The following is a 24,334-nucleotide window of genomic DNA, read 5'->3' on the forward strand; positions in this document are numbered from 1 at the left end:
AGAGAGTCAGTCAAAGGCTCAAGTTGAAGTTGTGGTCATTAGGCATTCGGTGCAGACAGGAACATAGACATTCATCAGGGCATTAGAATCACCAATAGAGAACTTTAAGGGAAAGATCATGCATTTCAAGACACATCTTATGATGTTGAAGCAGAGAGTTTGGATAGCCCAAGACATTATCTTACAAGAAAATAGAAAAATTGAGGAGCTCATAGGGGTATGTGTCGGGTCAGTGGCCAAGTTGTCTAGTGTAGAGGAATGTCTCAAGTCCCTCACAAGGCTACAAGAGGAATACAGTTAGGAATTCCAAAGCAGCCCTCTACAGGAGTACATAGATAAAGCTCGCAGCACTACCAACCCACCTTTATACATTGGGGAGATTAGGGAAAAATTATCCAAATGGATCATGTTGGATGACCGAGTGGAGCAACATGAGTTGAGCAACTGGCAACATCAAAATAGTAGACTTATTCCATGTGCAGCCATTCATGCATTAGATCCTTCCTACAGGATGGATTGCCGAGAAATTATGAGTTGGAACTCTATTGATGGGTTGATTCCTATGAGGATACCCATAACCAAGGGCATATTGCAGCTTGGGCCCTTAGGCATGGGCAATGATGGAGGGTTGAGATGGTATCATAACCCACAGGTCCCAGGACATAGGTGGCATTGGGATCTAGGTGAATCTATTGAGGGCACGATTGGTCAAATAATTGTTTGGGATCTAGGGATCGAAGGATCCATTCAAGGTCATTTAGCATAGAGGCATGGGATAACACTTAGGTTTGTATGGGATGTTGGTATTAGTATACATATGCTTTTGTTGTGGATAGAAGTGGATTGCTTGAGGGCAAGCAATCTTTGGGTGGGAGGATTTGTAATATTCCCTTTCTTGATATGGTCAAAGTGGACGAAATTTGCCCATGGTATTTACCGCGGTATTCGCCAATGGTATTTTCCTTTGTTTTTCGAAGGAAAACAATAAAATAAGGTTTTTGGAGAGTCCATCAAGCCTATAAAAGGGGATAAGGGCCAGACAATGGGATCATGGAGAGTTTGTCTATCTTATTGTGTTTTGTTCAGAACTTGGCATGGCCAGTTCTAAGTTGATCCTAGGACGAAAACCCCACGGTGAAATTTGTATGGTGGATCCATCTAGGATTCACAAGTGGGCTTCAGTGTCTTAGAGTAGTCGTTGTTGAGCAGTCGTGCATGCTATTGGTAGGGACTTGAGTATGTCTTGTTTGAGCATGTATCTTGTTTTCATTTATTAATATAAATAAGAGGTTTCATTTTCATATCCCTTTGGTGTTCGTTTTTTTTATTGCAAGAATTTTTATTAGAACATTCTAGTGTGCCAGATCTATTGGAAATTTAATTGTTTGGGATCTTACAAGAAGGAACAATCTAGGGAGAGATTTGAAGGCAAAATTGTTGAACTCAATGTTGATTTGGGGTAGCATCGGATGTGCTCTAGGCCTCAAATTTTGTAGGGAAGCTTGGGAACATGTATTCCAAAGAACCCAGAAAGAGTTTTGGTAAATTCAACCCAGAGAAATTTTATTAAAATAATTAATATTTTTTAATGGGACCCTAAGTCTAAACTTAGGAAATTAAAAATATTAATGGGTATTAATCTAATTGTGGGTGTAACTTCTAGAAGAAGACAATGATCAAGCTAAAATGATCTTAGCCATTGATTAGCTTCTAATTTGGGTCATTGAATGTAAATGAGAAGATTATTTAAGGGAGCTTGAGGGTCATTTGGAAAACACACCAAGAGATCAAGAGATCGAATTTATGAAGTGAGAAGTTCTCAAGAGGAAATTCTGATCGAGTATATTTCTTTTAGTTGAGGGGCAGGGATAGTTGGGTTGGAGTATCTTCTCCAAAGCCTAGGATACGCAGTAGAGAGAGGCAGAGAGACACCATAGGGGTTGATGTTGAGCCAAAAGGGCCCACGCAGAGCTTGACATTGAGCCAAAAGGGCTCACGTAGAGGCAACTCAGTCACCCACACAGAAGTCCGAGTTTTACAGAGGAGCTGACATTTCTGAGCCGGGAGGGATGGAAACTACTCCAGAAGGCAAGACGTTTCCTAGTTGAGCTAACACAGAGCCTCAGAGAGCTCCACACAGGCCCACACAGTTACTGCGCAAGGGAAGCGTAGTTCTAGCCGGGGACAGTTGATTCAGTTGTCAGAACAGTCGAAATTGCTGAGTATAGTGAGGGAATCTCACTAATTTTTTTTACCAGTTTATTTCTCTGTAACTAGATTGGTGGGAGGGCATCCAAAGTTGTATTCAAAAACTACTTCTTAATAATAAAAAAACCCTCAGAGTTGTTGCACCGATTTTCCTGCATTGGGTTTTTCTGGGGACTTTTGTCCAAAAATAACAGTGTCATTTTTGTTGTATTTTCTTTCTTGCTCAGTCTCTTGTTTCCGCATAATAATTTAATTAAGTGAAGGCTACAATGTATGTATTACAAAACTTTTCGTAGGAAACTGCAAGTAATTTGTTTAAAGGAATTTAACAAATAGGAGTAATATCATCAGTTGCTGCAGTAGGAATTACGGTCAAGGAATTTTCACACTCAACACATTCTTGGTTCACATGAGCACAACCTCAATAAATATGTCCAAAGCGATGGGAATTCCCTTTCCTGCTCCTACCCCTCCTCTGACATCCTCCAATTCAAATGGAAGGTCTGAAGAGGTGGAATCCTCCCAACAGGAGAAAAGAGCCTCCAGTTTGGCTCACCCAAAACCTAAAGCCAAGAAACAAAAGGTGGTCGGCGCCCATAACTCTCTGGAACCAGTAGGGTAGGCAACAGACTTAGCCATTCAGTCTAGCGTTGAGGGCATAACCAACGGAGAACCCTCACGAAGGGAGGTAGATTCCTACATTGGGAAAGCATTCATGGAATTGGAGCATCCCTCTTGTCTCCCTAAAGGATATGACAACCTCTTCCTCTACCTGGAGCAATAGGAACATGCTAGGAAGTAAAAGGCTTGGCAAGGCAAGGTTCCAAGGGAGCAAATGCATCTCACCTAGACCAAGACCAAGACCGACGAGGATAAGGAATAGCCCAAACATGCATGCTAAATTCCCTGGATAGACATTCTCAGAGTCTCAATTTTACATGTCATTTAGTTTCTCTTGTCTACTTAGTTTCAGTTATGTTTACTTTGTTTTAATGTCATTCCATCACCATTATGGTTAATACCTCTTTGGGAGACCATCTGGCTTCCCTCTCGAGCTGATGGTCTCCCTAATTTTCTCCTCATTATATACATGTTTTCTGTCTACAAACAACTTAGGGGTACAAACTACTCTTGACCTCCAGGATTGTATTTTATGTAAAATTTTGAAAATATACAAATATCACCCTGCTTACCCCTTAATTTTTTTTATTAAACTTATTTAAAATTTAAGATCAAAGATTTGACTCGTGAACAGTTGGGAAGATGACAACGAAGGTGAATAACTGATTTCAAGAGAGAAAAAACAGAGAGAGCCTTTGTTTCTGAACAGAAAAAGGCTCTGTTTCCTTTTGCGTTGTATCTAATTCCTGATCTGAATTGAATAAACGATTCTTATGTTGTGGGTTGAATGATACTTTCTTTGGACTCTTACAGAAAAACTGTTAGGCTCACATGGAATGTAAACAACCATAAATGATAGAACAATGAATTGCATATATTATTGACACGATATACATTTATAGTACATAGTGTGACCCTTGGATTCATATTCCAAGTGGTCTCTTGGACTCCAGTGGCTGTTCACATTCCACACCAACCCATAGAGGATTAGGTGTCCAACATTCCCCCCCTTAATCCGAAGGGGTATGTATGAGTCCAAGAAGAGAGTTGTAATACAAAATGTGCAAAAATGCACGGCAGCACTAGGCTGAATGTGCTCTCTGAAATGTTGGTATAAGGAGGTGGTTTAAGGATGACCACCAACACTGGAATGCTTAGTGCAGTTCCCAAAACTCTTCCAAGTCTGGCAAGAAGCTGAAATCTTCTGCAAGAGGAAGTGTCCCTAATGCTTTGGAGAGGGAGACCTTCAACCTGAAACAGGGAGGTCTACAACCTGCAATGGTTTAAGGATGACCACCAACTCTGGAATGCTTAATGCAATTCCTGGAACTCTTCCAAAATTAGCAAGAAGTTGAAGTCTTCTGCTAGAGGAAGTGTCCCCAATTCTTTGAAGAGATGTCTCAACCCCGCATAGATGGTTTAAAGTTGATCATCAACCGAAGGCATGCTCATGGGCATCTTTGTCGCTAGCTACAACTCTAAATCTAGTATGGAAGGTTGTGGCTTAGGCTCGCTTGATGTGGCTTTGAAGCTTGTAGATGACCATCACTTCCCCCCTTGTCAAATACAAGGTGAGATGATGGAGAAAAGTGCAATACTGTTCAATACTCTAGAACAAGTTCTGACATATGGTTGTAATATCTTCTTGTTTGTTGAAGCCCATTGCCAAGAAGCGATCCATCCAAGATGAATCTTTGTTCTTGCAGGAGGCTTGTTTTTGTAGCACCTATTTGAAGAATGAGTGATTTTATGACAGTTCTCACATGGATGAAGATCAAAACAGTGATCTTTCATATGGCCAACTCGGTCACAGTGTTGGCATTTAACAACTTTTGGTTGCAAATGTGGAGGAGTAGAATCTGGAACAACTGAAGGTGAACCATAATGAAGAACCCCAACGCTCTGAAATTTGATGTGCTTTGAGTAATCTGGAATATGAAAGGAAACTTCCTTATCATATCCAAGACATGTTATGTGCTTATTGCTGATGAGTTCTTCCCAAGGTTTAATGATGGGCTTGAGATGTGCAAACTGAACTTCTACATCTGCATGAAAATATGCTCTGGAGCTGCGCACTAAATCAACCTCAACTTTATATTCTTGGTGTTGATGGGAGTCTGTCTCAATGTTCTAAACAAAAACAAGGTTTGCATTTTGCAGACATATGAGTGGTTTTGCTGATTTTGATAGTGTCACCTAGAGTATATTGTATCAAAGTTTCCAGGGACTCTAATAATTCATAAACTTTGGCCATTTTCCAAACAACTCAAGCTAAAGAAATGAAGGGTGTCGGCTTCAACCGATAATGCACCCATTTAAAATGTAAACAAATTGCGAATATTATTCAGTTTGGATTGATCTTCAAAATAAATGTGTCATTGATTTAATAAAAAATATCAAACTAAAATGTTGAATATAGCACCCCACACCAAGAAAAATTTCAACTATACCTCTAAGATTGCGAGAAGAGATAATGATACTATCATTACTTACTATGCAGTGTTTTCTAATGCTAGAAAATATAACATATCCATGGTGAGGGGTTAAGAATTCTTTGAAGCTTCCTGAAAGTGATACAAACACACTCGGTTGGAGAAAATAGATCATACTTCGCTCCCTTCCATCTGGTTCTTTAATTTTTATTTAGGTCGCGGTAATCTGCATTTAGGTCTAGCCAAAATCCGCAGCTTTCCCTTAGATCTTCCTGTTTTCTCCCCTGTCTTTGTGCAGCAATGGTGCTTCACACTAAGAAAACAGTGTCCAACAGACTTCGGGAGGTTGGAGATCGAGTTGGCTATGAAAAGTCACACTGGAGCCAAGGGACCGAGGTTCGAGGGAGAGGACCGAGTGGAAGGATCCCACAACTAACACACAAGAATGCAATGGGCGTAGAGGGAGTAAACAAAGATGTTGGGCATTGGGTTTTCTTAGTAGAGAGAATATTCATGCAGAGACGTTAGTCTTCATTACATGGGAGCTCCAGACGTTAACCAACAACATTCAGGCATGGAATATTAAAAACGCATATGACAGTGTATGGAAGGTGGAGCGTTATACCAGAGGTAAAAACACAACGTTATAGACCGGTGGCAAAGGACTGTGGTATGCAGGCAGAGGACTGGCGCTCAACTGTGGTATGCTTGCAGAGGACCAGGTGTTAACTGAAGACCGTTAATATATATGGAATCGGCCTCCAAATTCGACTGCTCCAGCATGGGCACTTGCCAGACCAGAGACTTGAAAACCTCTCAACTGCAACGTTGTCGTCTGGTGTGAATACCACAACAACCGTTACTTTTATGACGCCTCTGGAATAACATGTGTAGCAAGCACTATACCTATGTTAATTAGAAAGCGCTATACCTACTGATTCTGGCATAAGGTGCAATTGCAGACTCCTCTCTGTGGCGGTGTTCTAAAATTATGGGGGTCATGTTGCCTTTTCTCTGCTCACAACATTGTTGCTTGACAACATGTCTGGAAACAGATTGTCGGCATCTCAGAACTGTGATAAAAACCCTGCGGATTCATCTCATGATGAACACAAGTGGTCGCCTACAATTTTAAAACATCAACGTTCTTTCAAAGACTGGATCAATGGTAGCACTATGACGAGCAACAACATTAATGATGTTGAGCTGATGATATCGGTCCCTGAAGAATTTTTGAGTAATGATGAAGAATCAATGAACGCCACCCCACAACTAGTTGAAGAAGAGCAACCAACTATGCCTCAATCTGAGCTTATTGGACTGCATAGTGACTTGGACTTGGATGCTGAACAATGCACGAGGGACAAGGAATTCAAAGGTTATCTTTGGAGGAGGCGCGAGATGAAATTCAGTGGGGACGGATGAGACCCTCAGATTTCCCCCCCATACATGTATATCAAGATGAGAATGGTACCTTGTGGTCTAAGGACAACAGGAAACTGTGGGCTTTTCGAATGGCCAGCGTTACCTCCATTGCAGCGAAGCTTTTCTTTAACCAATTTTTCAGGATGCCTCCTAACAGTGGTCAGTGGGAAGAGGTATCGATGGCGTAATGTTTTATACCTAAGTGGATATGAATTTGAAACTGATGCATTCAATACTTTGAAGATGCCTTTTCCAGCCCAGGTACACTTCTGTATTCAGAAGGAATGCTTGACATTGCCAGAGGAAAAATTCAAGGTTGCGATTAAAGATAATCACTATGGGAAAAGTAGCTTAAGGAAAGAGCCTGGGTGGCGGTAATAGAAAGATAGGCTTAGATGGCAGAGCCTTAAATTTGATGAGACCACAAATCAATTCCAAACCAAACTCAGATTGGAGCAGCTATGAACCAGCTATGAACCATATGATATAATGAACATAAAGTGACATGAACCAGTGCTCACAATAATCTCAACGCATATATAAATATGACCCTCATATAAAACGAAATTTAATGCAGGAGTAACCTTCACATATAAACCTTGAACTTCAATTAACGCACAGAGAAAGAACGTATATACCAGGATTTAGTGGGGCAGAGAGCCAAATTTAGGTCCTGTGTTCTAACGGGTGAATATTTCAGAGAATCTAGATAATGCCTAGGTTTGGAAACAAACTCACAGAGAATGAACACAAAAAATAGTGGCTCAAATTGGAGCATGACAGGAATTCTCCTGCTCTGATACCATGTTAGGCTCACATGGAATGTAAACGGCCATAAATGATAGAACAATGAATTTCATATATTATTGACATGATATACATTTATAGTACATAGTGTGACCCTTGGATTCATATTCCAAGTGGTCTCTTGGACTCCGGTGGTTGTTCACATTCCACACCAACCCATAGAGGATTAGGTGTCCAACAAAAACTTGTTAGAAGTGTTTCTTTTCTCCTTGTCTCTTTGATTTATTAGATGTGATGTATGAATTATGTTAAAATTGGAAACTAGGGCCAAACTCCACATGGGTCATCTTATTTATGATAGCTGATATTTTTCTTGGATTCCTCTCTCCAAGAGGTGTAGGATTGATCTATAGATCATCCAATTCTAACATGTACAAATGAAGTTATGAATTTATTTTGATTATGGACAAATTGTCAAGGTCGTCCAGCAAACTTATGTAGGCTCAGAAGCCCAACAGTCACGTCCATTCATCCTCAACGTTTGTTATAAATACATGATGCCTTAGCCTCATTTGGACACACTCATCTTCACACTTCTCTCTCTCTCTCTCCTCATTGATTGGGTGCGGATTTCTGGGCCTCTCTCTCTCCACACGTCCAAAATTTCAGGAGCGAAATTTCAGGAGGCCGAAATTTCAGGAGACCAAATTTTTGGATAGTTTGACCATGTGTTGACCAGCAGCGTTGACATGTTTGACTGCGTTTTTGGGTGAGATATTTCTGTTTGGGTAGGCCGCATTTCTGGGCACAGAAATCGAGGTCAAACATTGACTTTGACCAGGTTTGAATGGACTATTTTGGGTTGTTTTGAGGGTTGCTTCATCTTGTTGTTTGGAGGCCGAAGTTTACTGAAGTTGACCAAATTGTTGAGGGTCAAATCTTCCCTTTTGACCAACATTGACTTTTCTTGTTAGGGCTCTTTTACTATTGTTACAAAATATCAGATTTGTAAATTGTACTATCTCTCTCTGTTGAACTATTGAAGACTATAAGAAGATTTGATCAAGGGTTTCCCCACATTGGGGTTTATCCCTGGCTAGTGCCACATCTTGTGTCCTCTTGTCTTGGCTTGTCTTCTACTGTTTATATTTATGTTCTATCTGCATTTTACTATCATGTTGATGTGATTGCTAATCTAAATATTGATACTAGGCTATTAAAGAAATTGAAGTAAAATTGCTCTAAAGCATAGAACATACCATTTTGTCTAAAATTAACATGGTATCAGAGCTAAGGTGAAGACAAAGCCCAAGCAAGAGTGAAAGAGAAATCACCAAAGACAGTTGGACAAGGACAAAAGGCTCAATGGGTTCCTCATCCTACTTCCCGGCTGAAGACAATCTCCATGATAAATCTAACTATCATGGATGGAAGATGTCTCTTGATTTGACCTTGGAAGAACAAGAAGTGATGGATTATGTGCAGGGTAAAATCCCTGAGCCTCCTTCAAATGCACCGGTTGTTGCGAAGACCAGGTACAATAGGGATGAAGTCAAAGCAAAGAAGATTATCAGGGATTTCATTGACAAGTGTTTGGTGGCCTACATCTCCGAATTGAAGACCTCCAAGGAGATCTACGACATGTTGATCAACATGTTCAAGGTTAGTAATGCTAATCAAATTCTATTTCTCAAGAATAAGTTGAAAGATATTAAGAAGGGCAAGGACGAGGATATTCAATCCTACCTCTTAAGGATCAGTGAGATCAAGAATGATCTACTTTTGATTGGAGAAGTCATTCCTAATAGGGAACTTACTCTCACCACCCTTGGAGGACTCCCACTTGAGTGTTATGTATTTAGAACCACTATACTCAACAATGATCGAATTCCAGTGTTTGAAGAATTAATGTCAAGATGCATTCAAGAAGAAACAAGAATGGTGGAGCAAGAAATGCCTTCTATTAGAAGCAACCCCACTGCATTCTTCGCTCATGCCAAAAGGAGAAATAATGCAGGGTCTAAAGGTCATTTCCATGGAAAGACAGGATCTAAGGGAGGAAGGAAGGGAAAGTGCTTTGTTTGCAATAAGTTTGGCCACTATGCAAAGGAGTGTCCAAATAGAAGGGACACATCACATGATGATGATCACAATCGTTCTAGGGGCAACTTCAACAACAACGATCAAAGGAATGGCAGGTCCAATGGCAAGGGAAAAAGGAATGCGGGACATCAAGGAAATGGTCGACCCTCCAAGAGATCAAGGAACTCCAGGTATAAAGAATCTAACGTTGTTAACAATAGGAAAAAAGAGTACTATCTTATATCGGCCCTCTCCACTGCCTCTCCTCTGGACACTTTGGGAAATTGGCTGATTGATAGTGGTGCCTCAAGGCACTTCACCGTATACAAGGAAGCCCTCTCTAATATGATGGAAAAGGAGACAAACTTGAAGATCATCCTTGGAGACGATGCCACCTATCTCATGAAGGGAGTAGGGAATGTTACCCTTCAATTGAATCAAGGTAACACTATTCATTTGCAAGAAGTACTATATGTACCCGATCTCAAGAAGAACCTGGTGTCCATTTCGGCAATGGAAGATAAAGGATTCAAGGTGGCTTTTATCGATGGAAAGGTACGTGTTTGGAAAAGAAATTTTAAAGATGATTTTACTCTTAGGTTTAGGGTTGACACTTTGTATCAAGTTGGAGGAAGTCCATTGGGAGCCATGTCTTGCAACACATCTCTACAATCTGAACTATGGCATTGGAGGTTTTCCCATCTTCATTATAAGGCCCTACCCGATGTGAGACAGATGGTGACAGGTATGCCCGAATTCAAAGTAGAGCATGAAGGTGTATGTCCAGGATGTGCCGAAGGAAAACTTACAAGGGGACCATTCCCCTCAAGTAATAGCAAGACCACAAACATATTGCAATTGATCCACTCTGACATATCTAGTACGATGCCCATAAACTATTTGGGAGAATATTTATATTATCTCACCTTTACGGATGATTATTCTCACAAAAACTGGATCTACTTCTTGAAGAAGAAGGATGAAGTGTTCACATGGTTCTGACACTTCAAAGCCTTTATCGAAAACCAATCCGAGAAGAAAATCAAGATATTGAGGACTGATAATGGGACCGAGTACCAATGAATTCCAAGATTATTTCAAAGAAGCTGGCATTAAGAAGGAGACTACAACACCATACACTCCCAAGCAGAATGGTGTGGCTAGAAAGAAGAATCACATTATTATAGAAGTTGTGCGTGTCATACTTCATGATCAAGGGCTTCCGAAGTTCCTATGCGCTGAAGCTGCAAATACCGATGTGTATGTTCAAAACCAATGCCCTCATCAAGCATTGGACTCCAAGACTCTTGAAGAAATGTTCACTGGTAAGAAACCTGATGTCTCTTATTTTATAATTTTTGGAAGCCCCGTATATTTTCATCTTCCGAAAGAGAAAAGAAGCAAATTGGGTGCATCTGGGAAGAAATGAATCTTTGTGGGCTATAGTGAAAATTCTAAGGGATATAGAATTTATGTGGCTAGTCAAAGGGAAGTTGAGATAAGTCATGATGTCACCTTCGACGAAGATATAGCCCTCAGGAAGATCAACAACCTTCCTATCCCAAGGAAGGACAAAGACGCTGACACCGAAAAACAGGGTGCAAAAGAAGATGAAACAATGCCAGATGTTGATGAACCTATGGATCCTATTGATCCTCCTCCTCAAGAGGAGACCCTCATGGCTTAGGGAGACTCTCGAAGATATCGAGAGACATATTGCACCAAGGGGGACCTTCCGTGAAAGCAAGAAACCAAACAAGTATCAAAGATACTTGACCATCATGAGCACTATCATTCAAAATGAGCCTTCATCATTTGAAGAAGTCGTGAAGCAACAAGTATGGAAGGAGGCTATGAATGAAGAATACGAGTCAATTATGAAGAATGATGTCTAGGATGTGGTGCCTAGACCTGAGGACAAATTAGTTGTCACCTCTAAGTGGCTCTACAAAATCAAGCATGGAGCTGATGGAAGTGCAGGAAAGTTCAAGGCTCACTTTGTTGCTTGAGGTTTCTCTTAAAAGGAAGGTGTAGATTACGATGAAATATCTGCACATGTTGCCCGGCACACCACCATCTGCTCGATCATAGCCCTTGCTGCCTCACAAGGATGGAACCTACATCAGATAGATGTCAAGACTACTTTATTGCATGGTTCGATCAAAAAGGAAGTCTATGTGGAACAACCCGAGGGGTTTGAGGTTCATCACCGGGAATCTCATGTATGCAAATTGAAGAAAGCTCTCTATGAATTGAAGCAAGCACCCCGGGCTTGGTATGAGAGGATCGATAGCTATCTGATGAAGATGAGATTCACTAGAAGTGAAGCCAATTCGAACCTTTACTTTAAGGTTGAAAATGTTAAACCTCTCATTCTGGTACTTTATGTGGACGACCTCTTTTTGACAGGTGCAAACCCTCTCATTCACAAATGTAAGAGGGAGTTGGCTTTTGAATTTAAGATGAAGGACCTAGGACCGATGCACTACTTCCGAGGGTTGGAGGTCTAGAAAAATCCAGGTGAAATTTTCCTATCTCAAGGAAAATATGTTGTGAAGATATTGGAAAGATTTGGGATGGTGGACTGCAAGCCTGTGACTACGCCGATGGAACTTAACTTTAAGAAGTTATGTGGTAGCGCTGCTGGACCTGAATTGGGAAATGCTTCTGAGTATTGTTAACTCATAGGAGGATTGATGTTCTGGGTGAACTCCCTTTCGGACATATGTTTTGCAGTTAACACATTAAGCCAATATATGGTTGAGCCTCATCATATACATTGGATTGGCGTCAAGAATCTTTTGAGATATCTTCGGAGCACAATCACTCGTGGATTGAGATACACTATCGAAGATGTGAGGTTGCATGTTTATTCTGATGCTGATTGGGCTGACAGTGTGGTGGATCACAAGAGCACTTATGGATGTCGTTTTTCTTTGGGTTCTGCTTCGATAACCTGGATGAGCAGGAAGAAGAAATCGATTGCCTTGAGCACCACTAAGGCTGAATACATCGCTGCTAGTATGGCCTCTTATGAAGTTGTCTAGTTGAGGAAGCTCTTCAGTGAGTTGTTTGGACATGTGCTGGATAACATGCGATCCTATGCGATAACCAGAGTGGGATCCAATTATCAAAGAATCGTGTGTTTCTTGCTCCAAGCATATAGATATCAAGGACCACTTTATCCAGAATATGGTACAACCAGGAGCAATAAGAGGTACAAACTATTGTGGACTTCCATGATTGTATTTTATGTAAATTTTTTAAAATATACAAATATTACCGTGCTTGCCCCTTAAAAAAAAATTATTAAACTTATTTGAAATTTAAGATCAAAGATTTGACTCGTGAACAGTTGGGAAGATGACAACGAAGGTGAATAACTGATTTCAAGAGAGAAAAAACAGATAGAGCCTCTCTTTCTTAACAGAAAAAGGCTCAGTTTCCTTTTGCGTTGTTGTATCTAATTCCTGATCTGAATTGAATAAAATATTCTTATGATCTGGGTTGAATGATACTTTCTTTGGACTCTAACAGAAAAACTTGTTAGAAGTGTTTCTTTGCTCCTTGTCTCTTTAATTTATTAGATGTGATGCATGAATTAGGTAAGAAAACCTCTTTTAAGAGCTGCAGTACCTTCTCTATTTCCACTTTTAGACAACCTATTACAGCTGCAGGCTCTTATTTATGTGTATGTTTGAAAAAGATTGTAACAGATTTGCTTTCCCAGAAGATAGCATATTCACATCGAGTTCTTTGTTTTGGTTAATGTGCAGGTTCTGGAGTATTTGATTGTTTGCTTTTATAACAGAGTTGTGGGGCTTTCATCAGGGGACCTCTGCTATATGTGCATATCAAAATAAACCGTGACACAAATAAATAGATTAGAATGTTGATTTACTCACTTGGAATATTTTGACGAGTCAATCTGATAACAGCACCTTTTGTAGCCTTCAATTATCAATTCGGTTGCCTCTTTGATTAGATTGTGCATTCCTTCATCTTCATTCAACTGACGGCGTTCTTTAAATTGTTTGACAACTTTGGCCAGAAAAATCATTTCCTTCAGAAGACGTAGGCACTCAGCTTTATTGGCTTTAACTTCTTCAAACCTCTCCAAGATATTCGCTACCACAAGAAGACCTGCAGTAACCAAGTGTGCCGTTCCCATACCCTGGAGGAGACCTTTAACAGCTGTCTTGATCACGTCACCGGGAATAACATCTTTCTGAAATAAACATAAACAAGAAAAATTTAGGGGATGCACAACACAAACAAGAAGAATTTGAGCATATGAATAAAAGGGTTTGTAAATAAAACATTGTCAAATGATGAAGGTCCAAGTTTACTACGCACAACGACAGTGATTCCCTCTGATATCAGCTCCTTTAATTTGAAGAATGTTTTGGAGGTAGTGGGCCAATATTGTTGAGCCCCTTTTGTTTGTGGCGGTTTTTCCCTTTCCTGGAACAAAAGGAAACGGAATTTCATTCATGCTGTTTTCTAAATCTGCAGGTCATGATGTCCATATAAAATCACACAATATCTATAGCGATACGCTTTTACCTTGATGAGTCGCAAGCGTTCGGATATGCGCTCAATAAGGGCATCCAGATCCACGTCCACGTTGTCTCCTTCAAGCCCAGCAGCATCTTCGTTTGTGTTGGTAATAGAAGAGGAGGACGTTGTCCCTTGAAAAGAAGAGGAGTGGGCTTCTCCAGGTTGAATAGAGGAGGAGGCAACCGATTGTTGGGAGTGATGAATATCATCTGTCGCCATGGCCACCGTTGGAACGCGGGAAGAAGCGGAGGAGGTAGCAGTTTCTGGAACGGTGGAAGAGGAGGAGGGCATCCCTTGAAGACAAGAGGAGTGGGCTTCTCCAGGTTGAGTAGAGGAGGAGGCAACCGATTGTTGGGAGTGATGAATATCATCTGTCGCCATGGCCACCGTTGGAACGCGGGAAGAAGCGGAGGAGGTAGCGGTTTCTGGAACGGTGGAAGAGGAGGAGGGCATCCCTTGAAGAGAAGAGGAGTGGGCTTCTCCAGGTTGAGTAGAGGAGGAGGCAACCGATTGTTGGGAGTGATGAATATCATCTGTCGCCATGGCCACCGTTGGAACGCGGGAAGAAGCGGAGGAGGTAGCAGTTTCTGGAACGGTGGAAGAGGAGGAGGGCATCCCTTGAAGAGAAGAGGAGTGGGCTTCTGGCAGGCCAGAAGGAGAAGCATCTGGCAGGCCAGAGGGAGAAAGGGTGTTCCTCCCCGAAAAACAAGAAAAACAGGAGCAGCGGCATCTACTTCTCCTGGTCATTGTTGGTAGAACAAGGTAAGGTTGGAAGGTGAGGATGAGAATAGGAAAAACAATGAGAGTCGAAGAACTGAAATTTGAGAGGTAGCACTTCTCTGAATTCACTCACCGCGACGCATTATATAGGCACGTTCAATCTAGTAGCTTGCAAAGTCACGGATTCCATACATAAGATAAAGCTAAAGTGATCAAATTTATTGATCAAATTTATTCTGCAATTTGGACGTAAGTACAACCCACACATGCTTTACAAGTCGTGTACGGAGCGGAGGAATTGTCTGGACGATTAAAAATGAGGAATTGAGGAATTGTTGGGTCTCGAAATGTTTTAGAGGTTGGAGGAATTGTCTGAACGATTAAAATTGAGGAATTGTGGGGTCTAAAAATGTTTTAGAAGTCGTGTAAGGGGCGGAGGAATTGTCTGGACAATTAAAAATAAGGAATTGAGGAATTTTTGGGTCTGAAAATGTTTTAGAATTGTCTAAATCACTAAAAATGAGGAATTGTCTGGACAGCTAAAAATGTCAAAGCCAAAAAAAATATGAAATTTTGTAATATTAGTGTTTGAATCATATTTCTTATGGTGGAAATGGATACAGCATCCTCAAAAAAACTTCATAGTACCCAAAATCTTTAAATTTCATAAACTGTTTTTTGACTGGAAAGTTATAAAAATTCTAGCTATATTTTGATAAAATCAGGCATGAATTTTTGTAAATCCAAGTTACAACTCTCAAACTTCAAAATCATAAGTGCCTCCAAAATTTTGATGGTGCCGAATCTATTTCTACCATAATAAAAAATAAAAAATTGCCCAAATTCCTATCACTTTGAAACGTCCAGATTCGTAGTCTACTTCTCCGATAATTATGATTGTGCTCACGGGTTACCTTCGGATGAAATGACGCGTATCATGATGCGAATTCTATTTTCGATACGTGATTCGAAGGCAACATAGTCGAAGTGCTAAATTCAAGGAAATTCTTTTTTCACTTACGAGTCATTTTTTAAGGTCGTCTTCTTTAAAAAATTTAAAAGTTTTTTTTTAAGGGTTGGGTAATTTTTTTCTGAGGATGTTTTTTTTTAAATTATTTTGCAGGTTATAAAACTTATGTTTATAAAGATAAATAGTAAAGGATATATTGATAAATATAAAGATACTAAAATTTTTAAAATTAAAAAATTATTAGATATTTTTTTTTAATTTGTTATTATTTAGATGTGTAGTATTTTTAGTTGTAAATTGGATAATGAGTTGTATATAGTTTATATCATTTGTTGTTTTTATAAATAGGTTTTTTTTATTTAATTTTCTAGGCATCTAGTGAGATTTGTAAAGGTTGTTTTCTCTCCTTTGTTATTTCTCATTATTGTTGAAGTTCTAAGCAGACTCATTGCATAACCTAGGTTTTTGGATCTTCTAAAAGGAACCAAAATTTCTAAGTCAATTCAAGTCTCAAATCTTCTATTTTTCGATGTTATTCTATGTTGTGCACATGGTGGATGGAGAGACCTGGTCTCTCTCAAAAGATCAATCAACTTGTTTTACTCTTCCATTGGAATGGAGATTAATGTCCAAAATTTTGTCTGGTTTCCCATGGAAATTTCGAAGCCATTAGTACTCAAATGATAACTCTTTTTCCTTTTCCTCATAAGTAGTTGTATGGTAGTCTTAATTATCCAGGGGATTTTTTGAAATCAAATAAACACAAGAAGGTAGTCTAGCTATGGATGGTGAAAAAGGTGGAAGCAAGAGTCTCCATTTCACCTCTTAGATTCCTCTCTCATAGAGGCCATTTAGTGTTGATGAAGTTTGTACAACAAATCATTCAATTCTATTGGACCTCCATTGTTTCAATTCCTAAAGGAATTCTTTCCATGTTCAGAAAAGTCAATTTCCATTTTTTATGGTTCGGTGCTAGGAACGTAAAATGTATAACTCTGATTAAATGGGATCAATTAGTAGCTCCCAATGACCTTGGAAATTGGGGTGTCAAAAATATTTATCTGTTTTCCCAAGCTCTTTCCAGAAAAAAGTTTGTGGAGACTCACCCAAGGAAACTCTCTTTGGGCAAGGTTACTCAGGAAAAGTATTTTCTGGGAATGTCATTTCCTTATTGGTTCAAACATCCTCGAAAATCCGCCAAAGACTCTATATTGTGGAAAGTACTTGTGGGAGATTTCCTCCTAGTTGATAAATGGGTAACCTAGTGGATCAGGGATGGTCATAATATAATATCATCGAAGATCCTTGGATCGGTGTTGGTAACAATTATCTCCTCCCTGATCCCTTTCTACAAGTGACTTGATAGAAGAACATTTATTATGTGATTGATGTGAAGGCTTAATCTCCATAACTCAGAGATAGAAGTGGATGGAAGTCAGTCATCTCATTAGGCCTAAATGGAGATGTTGTTACGAACTTGGATTGTTTCATTGGTCTCTTGATTCAAACTTCATCACATTTAGGGATAATGTTCCAGACTCAATTTCTTGGTCAACTAAGCCACAGATAGGTGAATTCACGACAAATTTGGGGGTACAAAGCTTGGTTTGAAGATAACTTTGATGGTTGGAAGTTATGGTGGTGGAAGGTAATTGGGAAATCCAATGCCCCATTCAAAGTGAAACTTACTACTTGGTTGGATCTCAGTCGAAATTTTTTAACTCGGGATGTACTTATTAAGCATAGTTGGATTGGGCCCAACAGATGCCCTCTATGTAAAATTTAGGAAGAATCCTCATTAGATTTTTTTGTCCACTGCAGGTATGTATCTCAAATTATATATCTCATTTGGAGGGAATTCAATCCCAAAGTTATCTAGGATGGTTATGTTCTTACATATTCTATCAAATTTTGGTTATCGGATAAGTTGGTAAGATCCTTTACCAACTAGCCATGCATTCTTTCAATTGTATTTGGAGAGGTTGTAATTCGAGCCCTTTTAAGGAATTTGATCTTTCTCTTGAATCCTGTGAGACTAAGATCATCTCCCTCACAAAAGAATTTAAGTCTAAGCCAAAGAAAAAAAAATCCAAGGATGCCTCATATGTTAGAACTAGATTTTGACATTCCATGGGGATTTTTCGATGGGGCCTGTAAAGGCCACCTACCTCAGTGTGGTGTAGGTTTTGTACTATACTTCAACCACTTTCATTTTATGTCCTATACATTTTCCCTTGGTAGATGATCCAACAATGGGGCTAAGTTCATAACCCTTTCATTCCTCTTGGAAATAGCATACAAAAAAAGAGATAAAAAAATATTTAAATAATGGGTGATTCAAAATTGGTCATTGATTGTGCAATCCATAGAGCCTTAGTTAGCAATGTTAGTTTAGAATGTATTATGCATGATACACAATAGGCATCTCAATATTTTGAGTGGATTTATTACTGCCATATCCTCCAAGAATTAGACGAGGAAGTTGATGCTTTGTCCAAAGAGGCTCTTTATTTGCCTACTAGATCTGTTGGACTTTGCGAATTTAGTGATGGGTTTGAGGTAAAGTCCATGGAGACCTTTCTCTGATTCATTTTGACAGTATTAGTCTATTATATAAGTTAAAGGGAATTTTATTTTTTTGTTTGAAGGGAAGTATGAAATGGACATAGACATATATGGTGAAAGCCAATCATTTTTTGATGATTTTATTACACATTAGATTGTACACATTCAATAAATGAATATATATGATATTTTTCCTTGATTATATTAGTAATGTGCTAAGCTTATGATGTCATTGATGTCTTGGTTACTTACTAAGTAGCTTATATTTGAAGGCATTTTTCCTATAGGTACCTTGTTCGAAAGACCATGAAAATTTCTTGGTTGGATAACCCTCTTAGAGAGCTTTCCAATGATATATGGAACTTAGTCTAGCTCCCTAATAATAAAGAGAAAACTTAAGTATGAAGTGATGGATTGTAGAAAGACCTGGTCCAAGTTCCGATGGGTCAATGGATATCTTGTCATCCGTCCATATGGGGGTTAAGCAAAGATGAGAACCAAGAATATGACCATTTATTCAGATTCATCTAGCCATCTAGACCCATCCAAAGGCACCAAGGCATTCGGGCATTTGGGCCTATGAGAGTGCAATAGGGAAACCACTTATGAAAATAATTGGATCTCAAATTTCCTAGTGCCAAATAGAAAGGGGGCCCCAATATGATGTGGTAGCACATCTGGTATCAGATGGAAGAAACAAGTGACAAGTTGGTGATGTGGCACCCTTAGGTGAGGACATGTGGCATGTGGATTTAGCTCTTTTGAATGCCCAAGTGGCCCCTTTTTGAGTGAAACATGGTAGTGATGTGGCGATGATGTGATCGTGACATGGCATGACATGGCAAAGAGACGATGTAGTAGATGATGTGGCTACGATATGGAAAATGATGTGGCTTATCTCGATCTTCGTGCAAGGATGTTGTTTTGTAAGGCCTCAGAGTGTTAATATTTTTTGTGATTTTCTTTGTTTTTCAGTCTAGAGGCGCATGGTCATCTGGGCATCTAGTGGTCTAGATGTGCACATAGTATGCACCGTTAACAATAAGTCAAATGTCGTATTTACCGAACAAAAACCACAACACGAACCTCAAGGTAAGTTGGACCCCACATCAAAGTTTAACATTGTTGTTTGGTCATCTGGCTAGTCTACGGTGTAGTTTCTCTATGAAAGGAGTGGGTACTAGATCCTAGATCCTCATAACCAAAGCTCAACGTAAAGTTTAAATGTGTTATCCAGCCATTTTACCATACAATGGTGTAGTCTAGCGTGAAGGGGAGTAAGCACAAGATGTCAAATTTCATAAGAAAATGTTGTATAATGAGAGTTAACCAGATCACAAAGGATATGAAACTAAGTGCCTTTGAGCCTAAGCTCCAGGTTATTTCCCTTGGTCACATAGTTTGAGGTGGTTAAATCCCGAGTGCTAAGTCTAGAAAATTGGTGTCTTTCAAGCACCAAAATCAATTAAACACAATTTTTTTTAAATGGTAAAATGCCCAAATTTCTAAAGTTTCAAAGATGAATGAAAGATCTAATGAAACTATGGTTGATGTTAGAGGATATAAATTTTGAATGTAATTTGACAAGAGAATTTAAAGAAACTTGTGTTCTCATGATTGTGAAGGGGAAAAGATTGATAAGGACAAACAATATTGTGGTAGTTTGTGAGAGGGAGCGAAGATGCAAAAATTTATATAAGTTGAGTTCCTAATTAGGAAGAATGTATGAAAAAGATAGTGTGTGCACGAGAGGACTAGACAGAGGTTGAAACTGCTAAATGTCATAAATCTAAAGCATATAAGAGACAAAGTGTGTAGAGGAGAGTTAAGTAGAGGCTAAATGTGGAGATTGGCTGAGACTTGAAGTTGTTGTGTACAAGAAAATTTTTAAGAATCAAAGAAGTCAAATCTTAACTCTAATCTACCAAGAGTGTGTTATGCAACCAACTCATTACATTCAGACACGACGTTCATCAAGATTTCATCTCAAATGAGGGGCTACAATAGTAGTATAGGTACCTAACAGAGTGAAGAGGAATCAAATCTCTCTAGGTGCAACTCAAACATCAGTTTGCATCTTAAGGGATTTGATCCCTCTCGTTGCTTGTTAGGTACGAAGTTAAAATGGATCTATGTTGGTTATATTTTTTTTTCCCGAGGAGAAAAATTGTAATTTTCATTAATCTGAAGATTTAGAAGATTACATGTTGTAGATGCATGAAGCATATGCAGAAATGTGGACAGAGCCACTACAAAACAATACTCCCATAGAAGTATCCAGAAAGCCCTTAGAAAGGGCAGCAAACAATAGGAATGAGAAACCCAGCAAATCTGCAACAAAACAGACCCGGACAGGATACCCAAATCTATTACAAAATAGCAAATAGCAGCAGAGGTACAGCACCCAGCGGCACCATAGCCCTGCAAAAAGAAAAAAGCTCCTGTGGAAGGAAGTAGAAACAGTAAGTTCTAGATCAGGCTGCCCAGACAAGAAGGAGAGGCACGAAATGAGGAAGAGAGCCGCCAGGGTAGCCACTCCTTCCCCACCCCCTCAAAAACTCTCCTCCAGGAGCAGACCAAACCAGAGAAGGACAACTGCCCCAAACATCCACAGCAACTAGCAAAAAACCAGCAAATCCATCCATTGATGCGGCACGAAACAATGCAGAGAAAGATCCTCCACATCCCTGTTCCCTCAACGCTCCAACAGGGCAGCCAGCAAAAACCAAACCAAAACCCACAGCCGCTGCATAGGAAGATTAGTGCAGAGGCGAGGAAACAGGCGCAGAGGTGGCAAGGGAGCCACCTCGCCCCCGCCCAGAATGGAAAATAGGTTCAGAACCCAAACACCCGCGTCGCTGCCAAGTTCTGTGGGTCACAGATGGTGCTGCGGCGTCGACGGAGGAAGCCCTGATCTGCGGCGCCTCGCACCCGAAACCCTACCGCCGCTCTTCGCCCTCGCTCCTCATCTATGTTGGTTATATGTTCTCAAATATCATGGTTATGAAAATGAATCATTATCATTTATATTTATTTTAGTGTGATATACATAGTATGATTTTTTCCATAGAAAAAGTTTGTAAGTTTATTAATAAAAAGAAAATTACATTATAACAAATTGAATTGAATCGATTTATTGTTTTTAATATTTTTTACTTTTTTTTTTTACTTTTTTAATTGAGCCAGTATTATGTTTTATTATCATTATTATTTGACTTAACGCTTTATTTTACGAACACTACAACATTTCTCCCATATTGAGCAGACATCTAAAGGTTTACACTCATTTACAACCATTACAACATCTTCGTCATACCTCTCAGCACAACAAGAAGATGAAAATAAGGTGCATGCGATGTTACATCACCCGAATTATGAAAAAGTAAGACACAATAAGTTATAAAGATTTGAGTAGCTTACATTGTTGGATTTGTTAACACAAAAATGACATAGTTATATTAAGAATGTTTTATAACACCACTAAAACATAAGTATAGCAAGTTGAGACGTCTTTGGAGTAAAGAATGTAAAAGACAAGAAATCTACCCATACCCCTTCTTTCTCAAAATTATTTCTCCTTTTTTTAGAAATCTACCCATTTTTTATAATTATAACCCTTTGCTCTCTCTAGATTCTCTATCTTCTCCCTGATTCTACGCAACAAGTTTGACCTGGAATTTTATTCAATTTTCCAAAGCTTCAATTTCTCTTCCCTACTTCCATTATTCTCCTCATTTTTCCTCGTCTTCATGTCATCTCTCTTATATTCATTCTCCTTTGTTTCCTTCTCTCCTCAATTTCTTTCTACTTCCCTTCTTCATGAAAGAGATTATCTCCAGAAACCGTTCTCACTCAAATCTCCCTACTTTTCCCACTTTCATCTCCACACTTTAACTGTAATGACCTCCACCACATGACTAAGGTCCAATCTATGAAAACAAATGAAGTGGTGGGATTTGACCACCAACATAAATGTTAATGAATGCCACTAGAAAAATCACCTAACAACCAATTAATCTACCACACATAAACCATGTGGAGGAAGAGATCATAGAGCCTCTCCTAAGTAAATATGCACACCTCAAAATTGAAAGCTACATGTGGAAGAGAGTCGCTAATTTTATGCATGAGTTAGATGGTCTCCATATAATCCTAAGAACAAGATGGAAGGTAGTTCATTCTCCTAAATCATTTTAGGGAAAATTTTAGTTGTTGGATAAGACTTGGGTGATCGAATGGCTAAGGATGAATCCTAGGAATAAAAACCATCGTTATCACATTGATTCTTCAATGTTCTATGTTTCGACCATCTTTCTATGTGCAAACTACTATAATATGGTAGTTTGGTGATGCTCCTATGTAACACTTTTTAGGTAAATAGAAACACAACCTCATGTTGAGGTTCATTCTTTGTTAATAATTTAATCTCACTTTCTTTGTGATAAAGCCACCCTAACATGCATACGCCAACAAATTGGTGCATATTTCTCTTCTTTCTCCAACACCACACCTTGAACCATTTTTAATTCCCAAATGGAAGTGTTTCTTTGTTGACTCATGGAGTTGTTCTCTACTACAATAAATGTTCTCATGGAGTGAAATGTCTCCATATCCAACAAATTTTCAGAAGAAACCTCTTGGAGCAATACAACAATGTATCTAGCATGGCATGTTTCTATTTTGTGTTTGTTTCTATTGAATCTTTTCAAGCAACTACATCAATCCTAGATGTTGTAATGACATTATCCTCTCCTCTACCTTCTTCTTCCAAGTTTGAAACCTTTAGAGTTGCAAATTTTATCAAGCTTGCAATTTCCTTAATATCACTTTGCCACACCCCATCTATCTTCTTGCTTGTGTGGGTAGTGTCACATCCCAATAAGTTGATTTACCTTTATAATTCCCATTCTTTCTTAACTTTGATTTGTGCAAGATTAGGATATTAGCCTTGGGTTATTGACAAGTTTTATGGTCATAATATTGTTTCTTTATCTGTGCATGTTGTAGGTAGAATTATTAGTATAAATAATATTATGTATTCAATCATTCTGAGTTGACTAATATGTGAACCATGTTGAACATGTGTTTCTTATGTAATGAGATCATATGATGGTAGGAAATAATTATTGATGATATGAAATAAGTGTGAATTGTGTCAGGAAGGCTAGATTTGTGGGCCTCTTGGGAGGAGTTAATTAACAATTAGTATGGACATTTGAATATCATGAAATTTTAACAATATGTTGTCAAAGCATCATTAAATGAATAGAGTTGAATTTGATAATATATCTATATTCCTATATTGGAATTGAATATAATAATGTTTATGTGTTTGATCATGTTTCATATATGTATGTATATATTGCGATATGATTTTATCAGCCTTATTGATGCAAGCTATTGGTCACCTAAAAAGTGAGATAGGTGCATATGATTGTGTGGGAGAAATATAGGTTTGGACTTTGATATTAAAACACAAAGATGGTAACATATAAGGTTGAAAATTTGATGTTTCCTTACTATTTATATTCCCAACATACTTTATATATGGATGTGTGTTCTTAAATTTGTAGTGTTGGTCTCAAAATTAGTCCTTCAACTTATTTAGTTAGACTCGAGACACCTTTAAAATAACTTTATTTGCAAAAATATTCCTAAAAGTGGTTCTAAAAACTATGCAAGTGCAACTCTCAAATTAGATCTTGAACCATGTAGGTTTAGGGGCATGATCTCTCTTGCCAACTATTGGGAGCCTCCATGTTTCCTATAAAAGAAAGGTTCTTGGTGTGGCTGAGATAGATTAAGTAAGATAACATCCTTATGTTGGTGGAATTAGTCTAGCCTCTCATTGATTTAGCTTTGGGTCATGTGGTCTCTACTTATGAAGATTATTGCCTTCATTCTTTATTAGTGATATTGCCTTGAGAGTGCTTTGTGGATCTATAATGTTCCACCTCTCAAAGTGTAAAAAAAAGATCCATATATTGTTGAAGATCTCTTATAC

The 24,334-nt window shown here is 38.9% G+C and overlaps 1 protein-coding gene across 1 annotated transcript in view; it reads right to left on the minus strand.

The window, feature by feature from the left end:
* LOC149198900 (putative disease resistance protein RF45) overlaps positions 1-14,872 on the minus strand; it is a 48,000-nt gene extending 33,128 nt beyond the window's left edge. The window contains exons 1-3 of the mRNA XM_089402204.1: positions 14,082-14,872; positions 13,872-13,979; positions 13,421-13,743 (exon numbers count right to left, since the gene is read on the minus strand). Of these exons, the coding sequence (XP_089258330.1) occupies positions 13,421-13,743; positions 13,872-13,979; positions 14,082-14,822 (1,172 nt within the window). The 5' untranslated portion in view covers positions 14,823-14,872. The remainder of the gene's footprint in view (positions 1-13,420; positions 13,744-13,871; positions 13,980-14,081) is intronic.
* Positions 14,873-24,334: the final 9,462 nt, after the last annotated feature.

The sequence above is a fragment of the Pinus tabuliformis genome, chromosome 2_1 (assembly GCF_031772625.1).
Source record: "Pinus tabuliformis cultivar Carrire ecotype Pingquan chromosome 2_1, CPIR1, whole genome shotgun sequence".
NCBI classification, from domain to species: Eukaryota; Viridiplantae; Streptophyta; class Pinopsida; order Pinales; family Pinaceae; genus Pinus; species Pinus tabuliformis.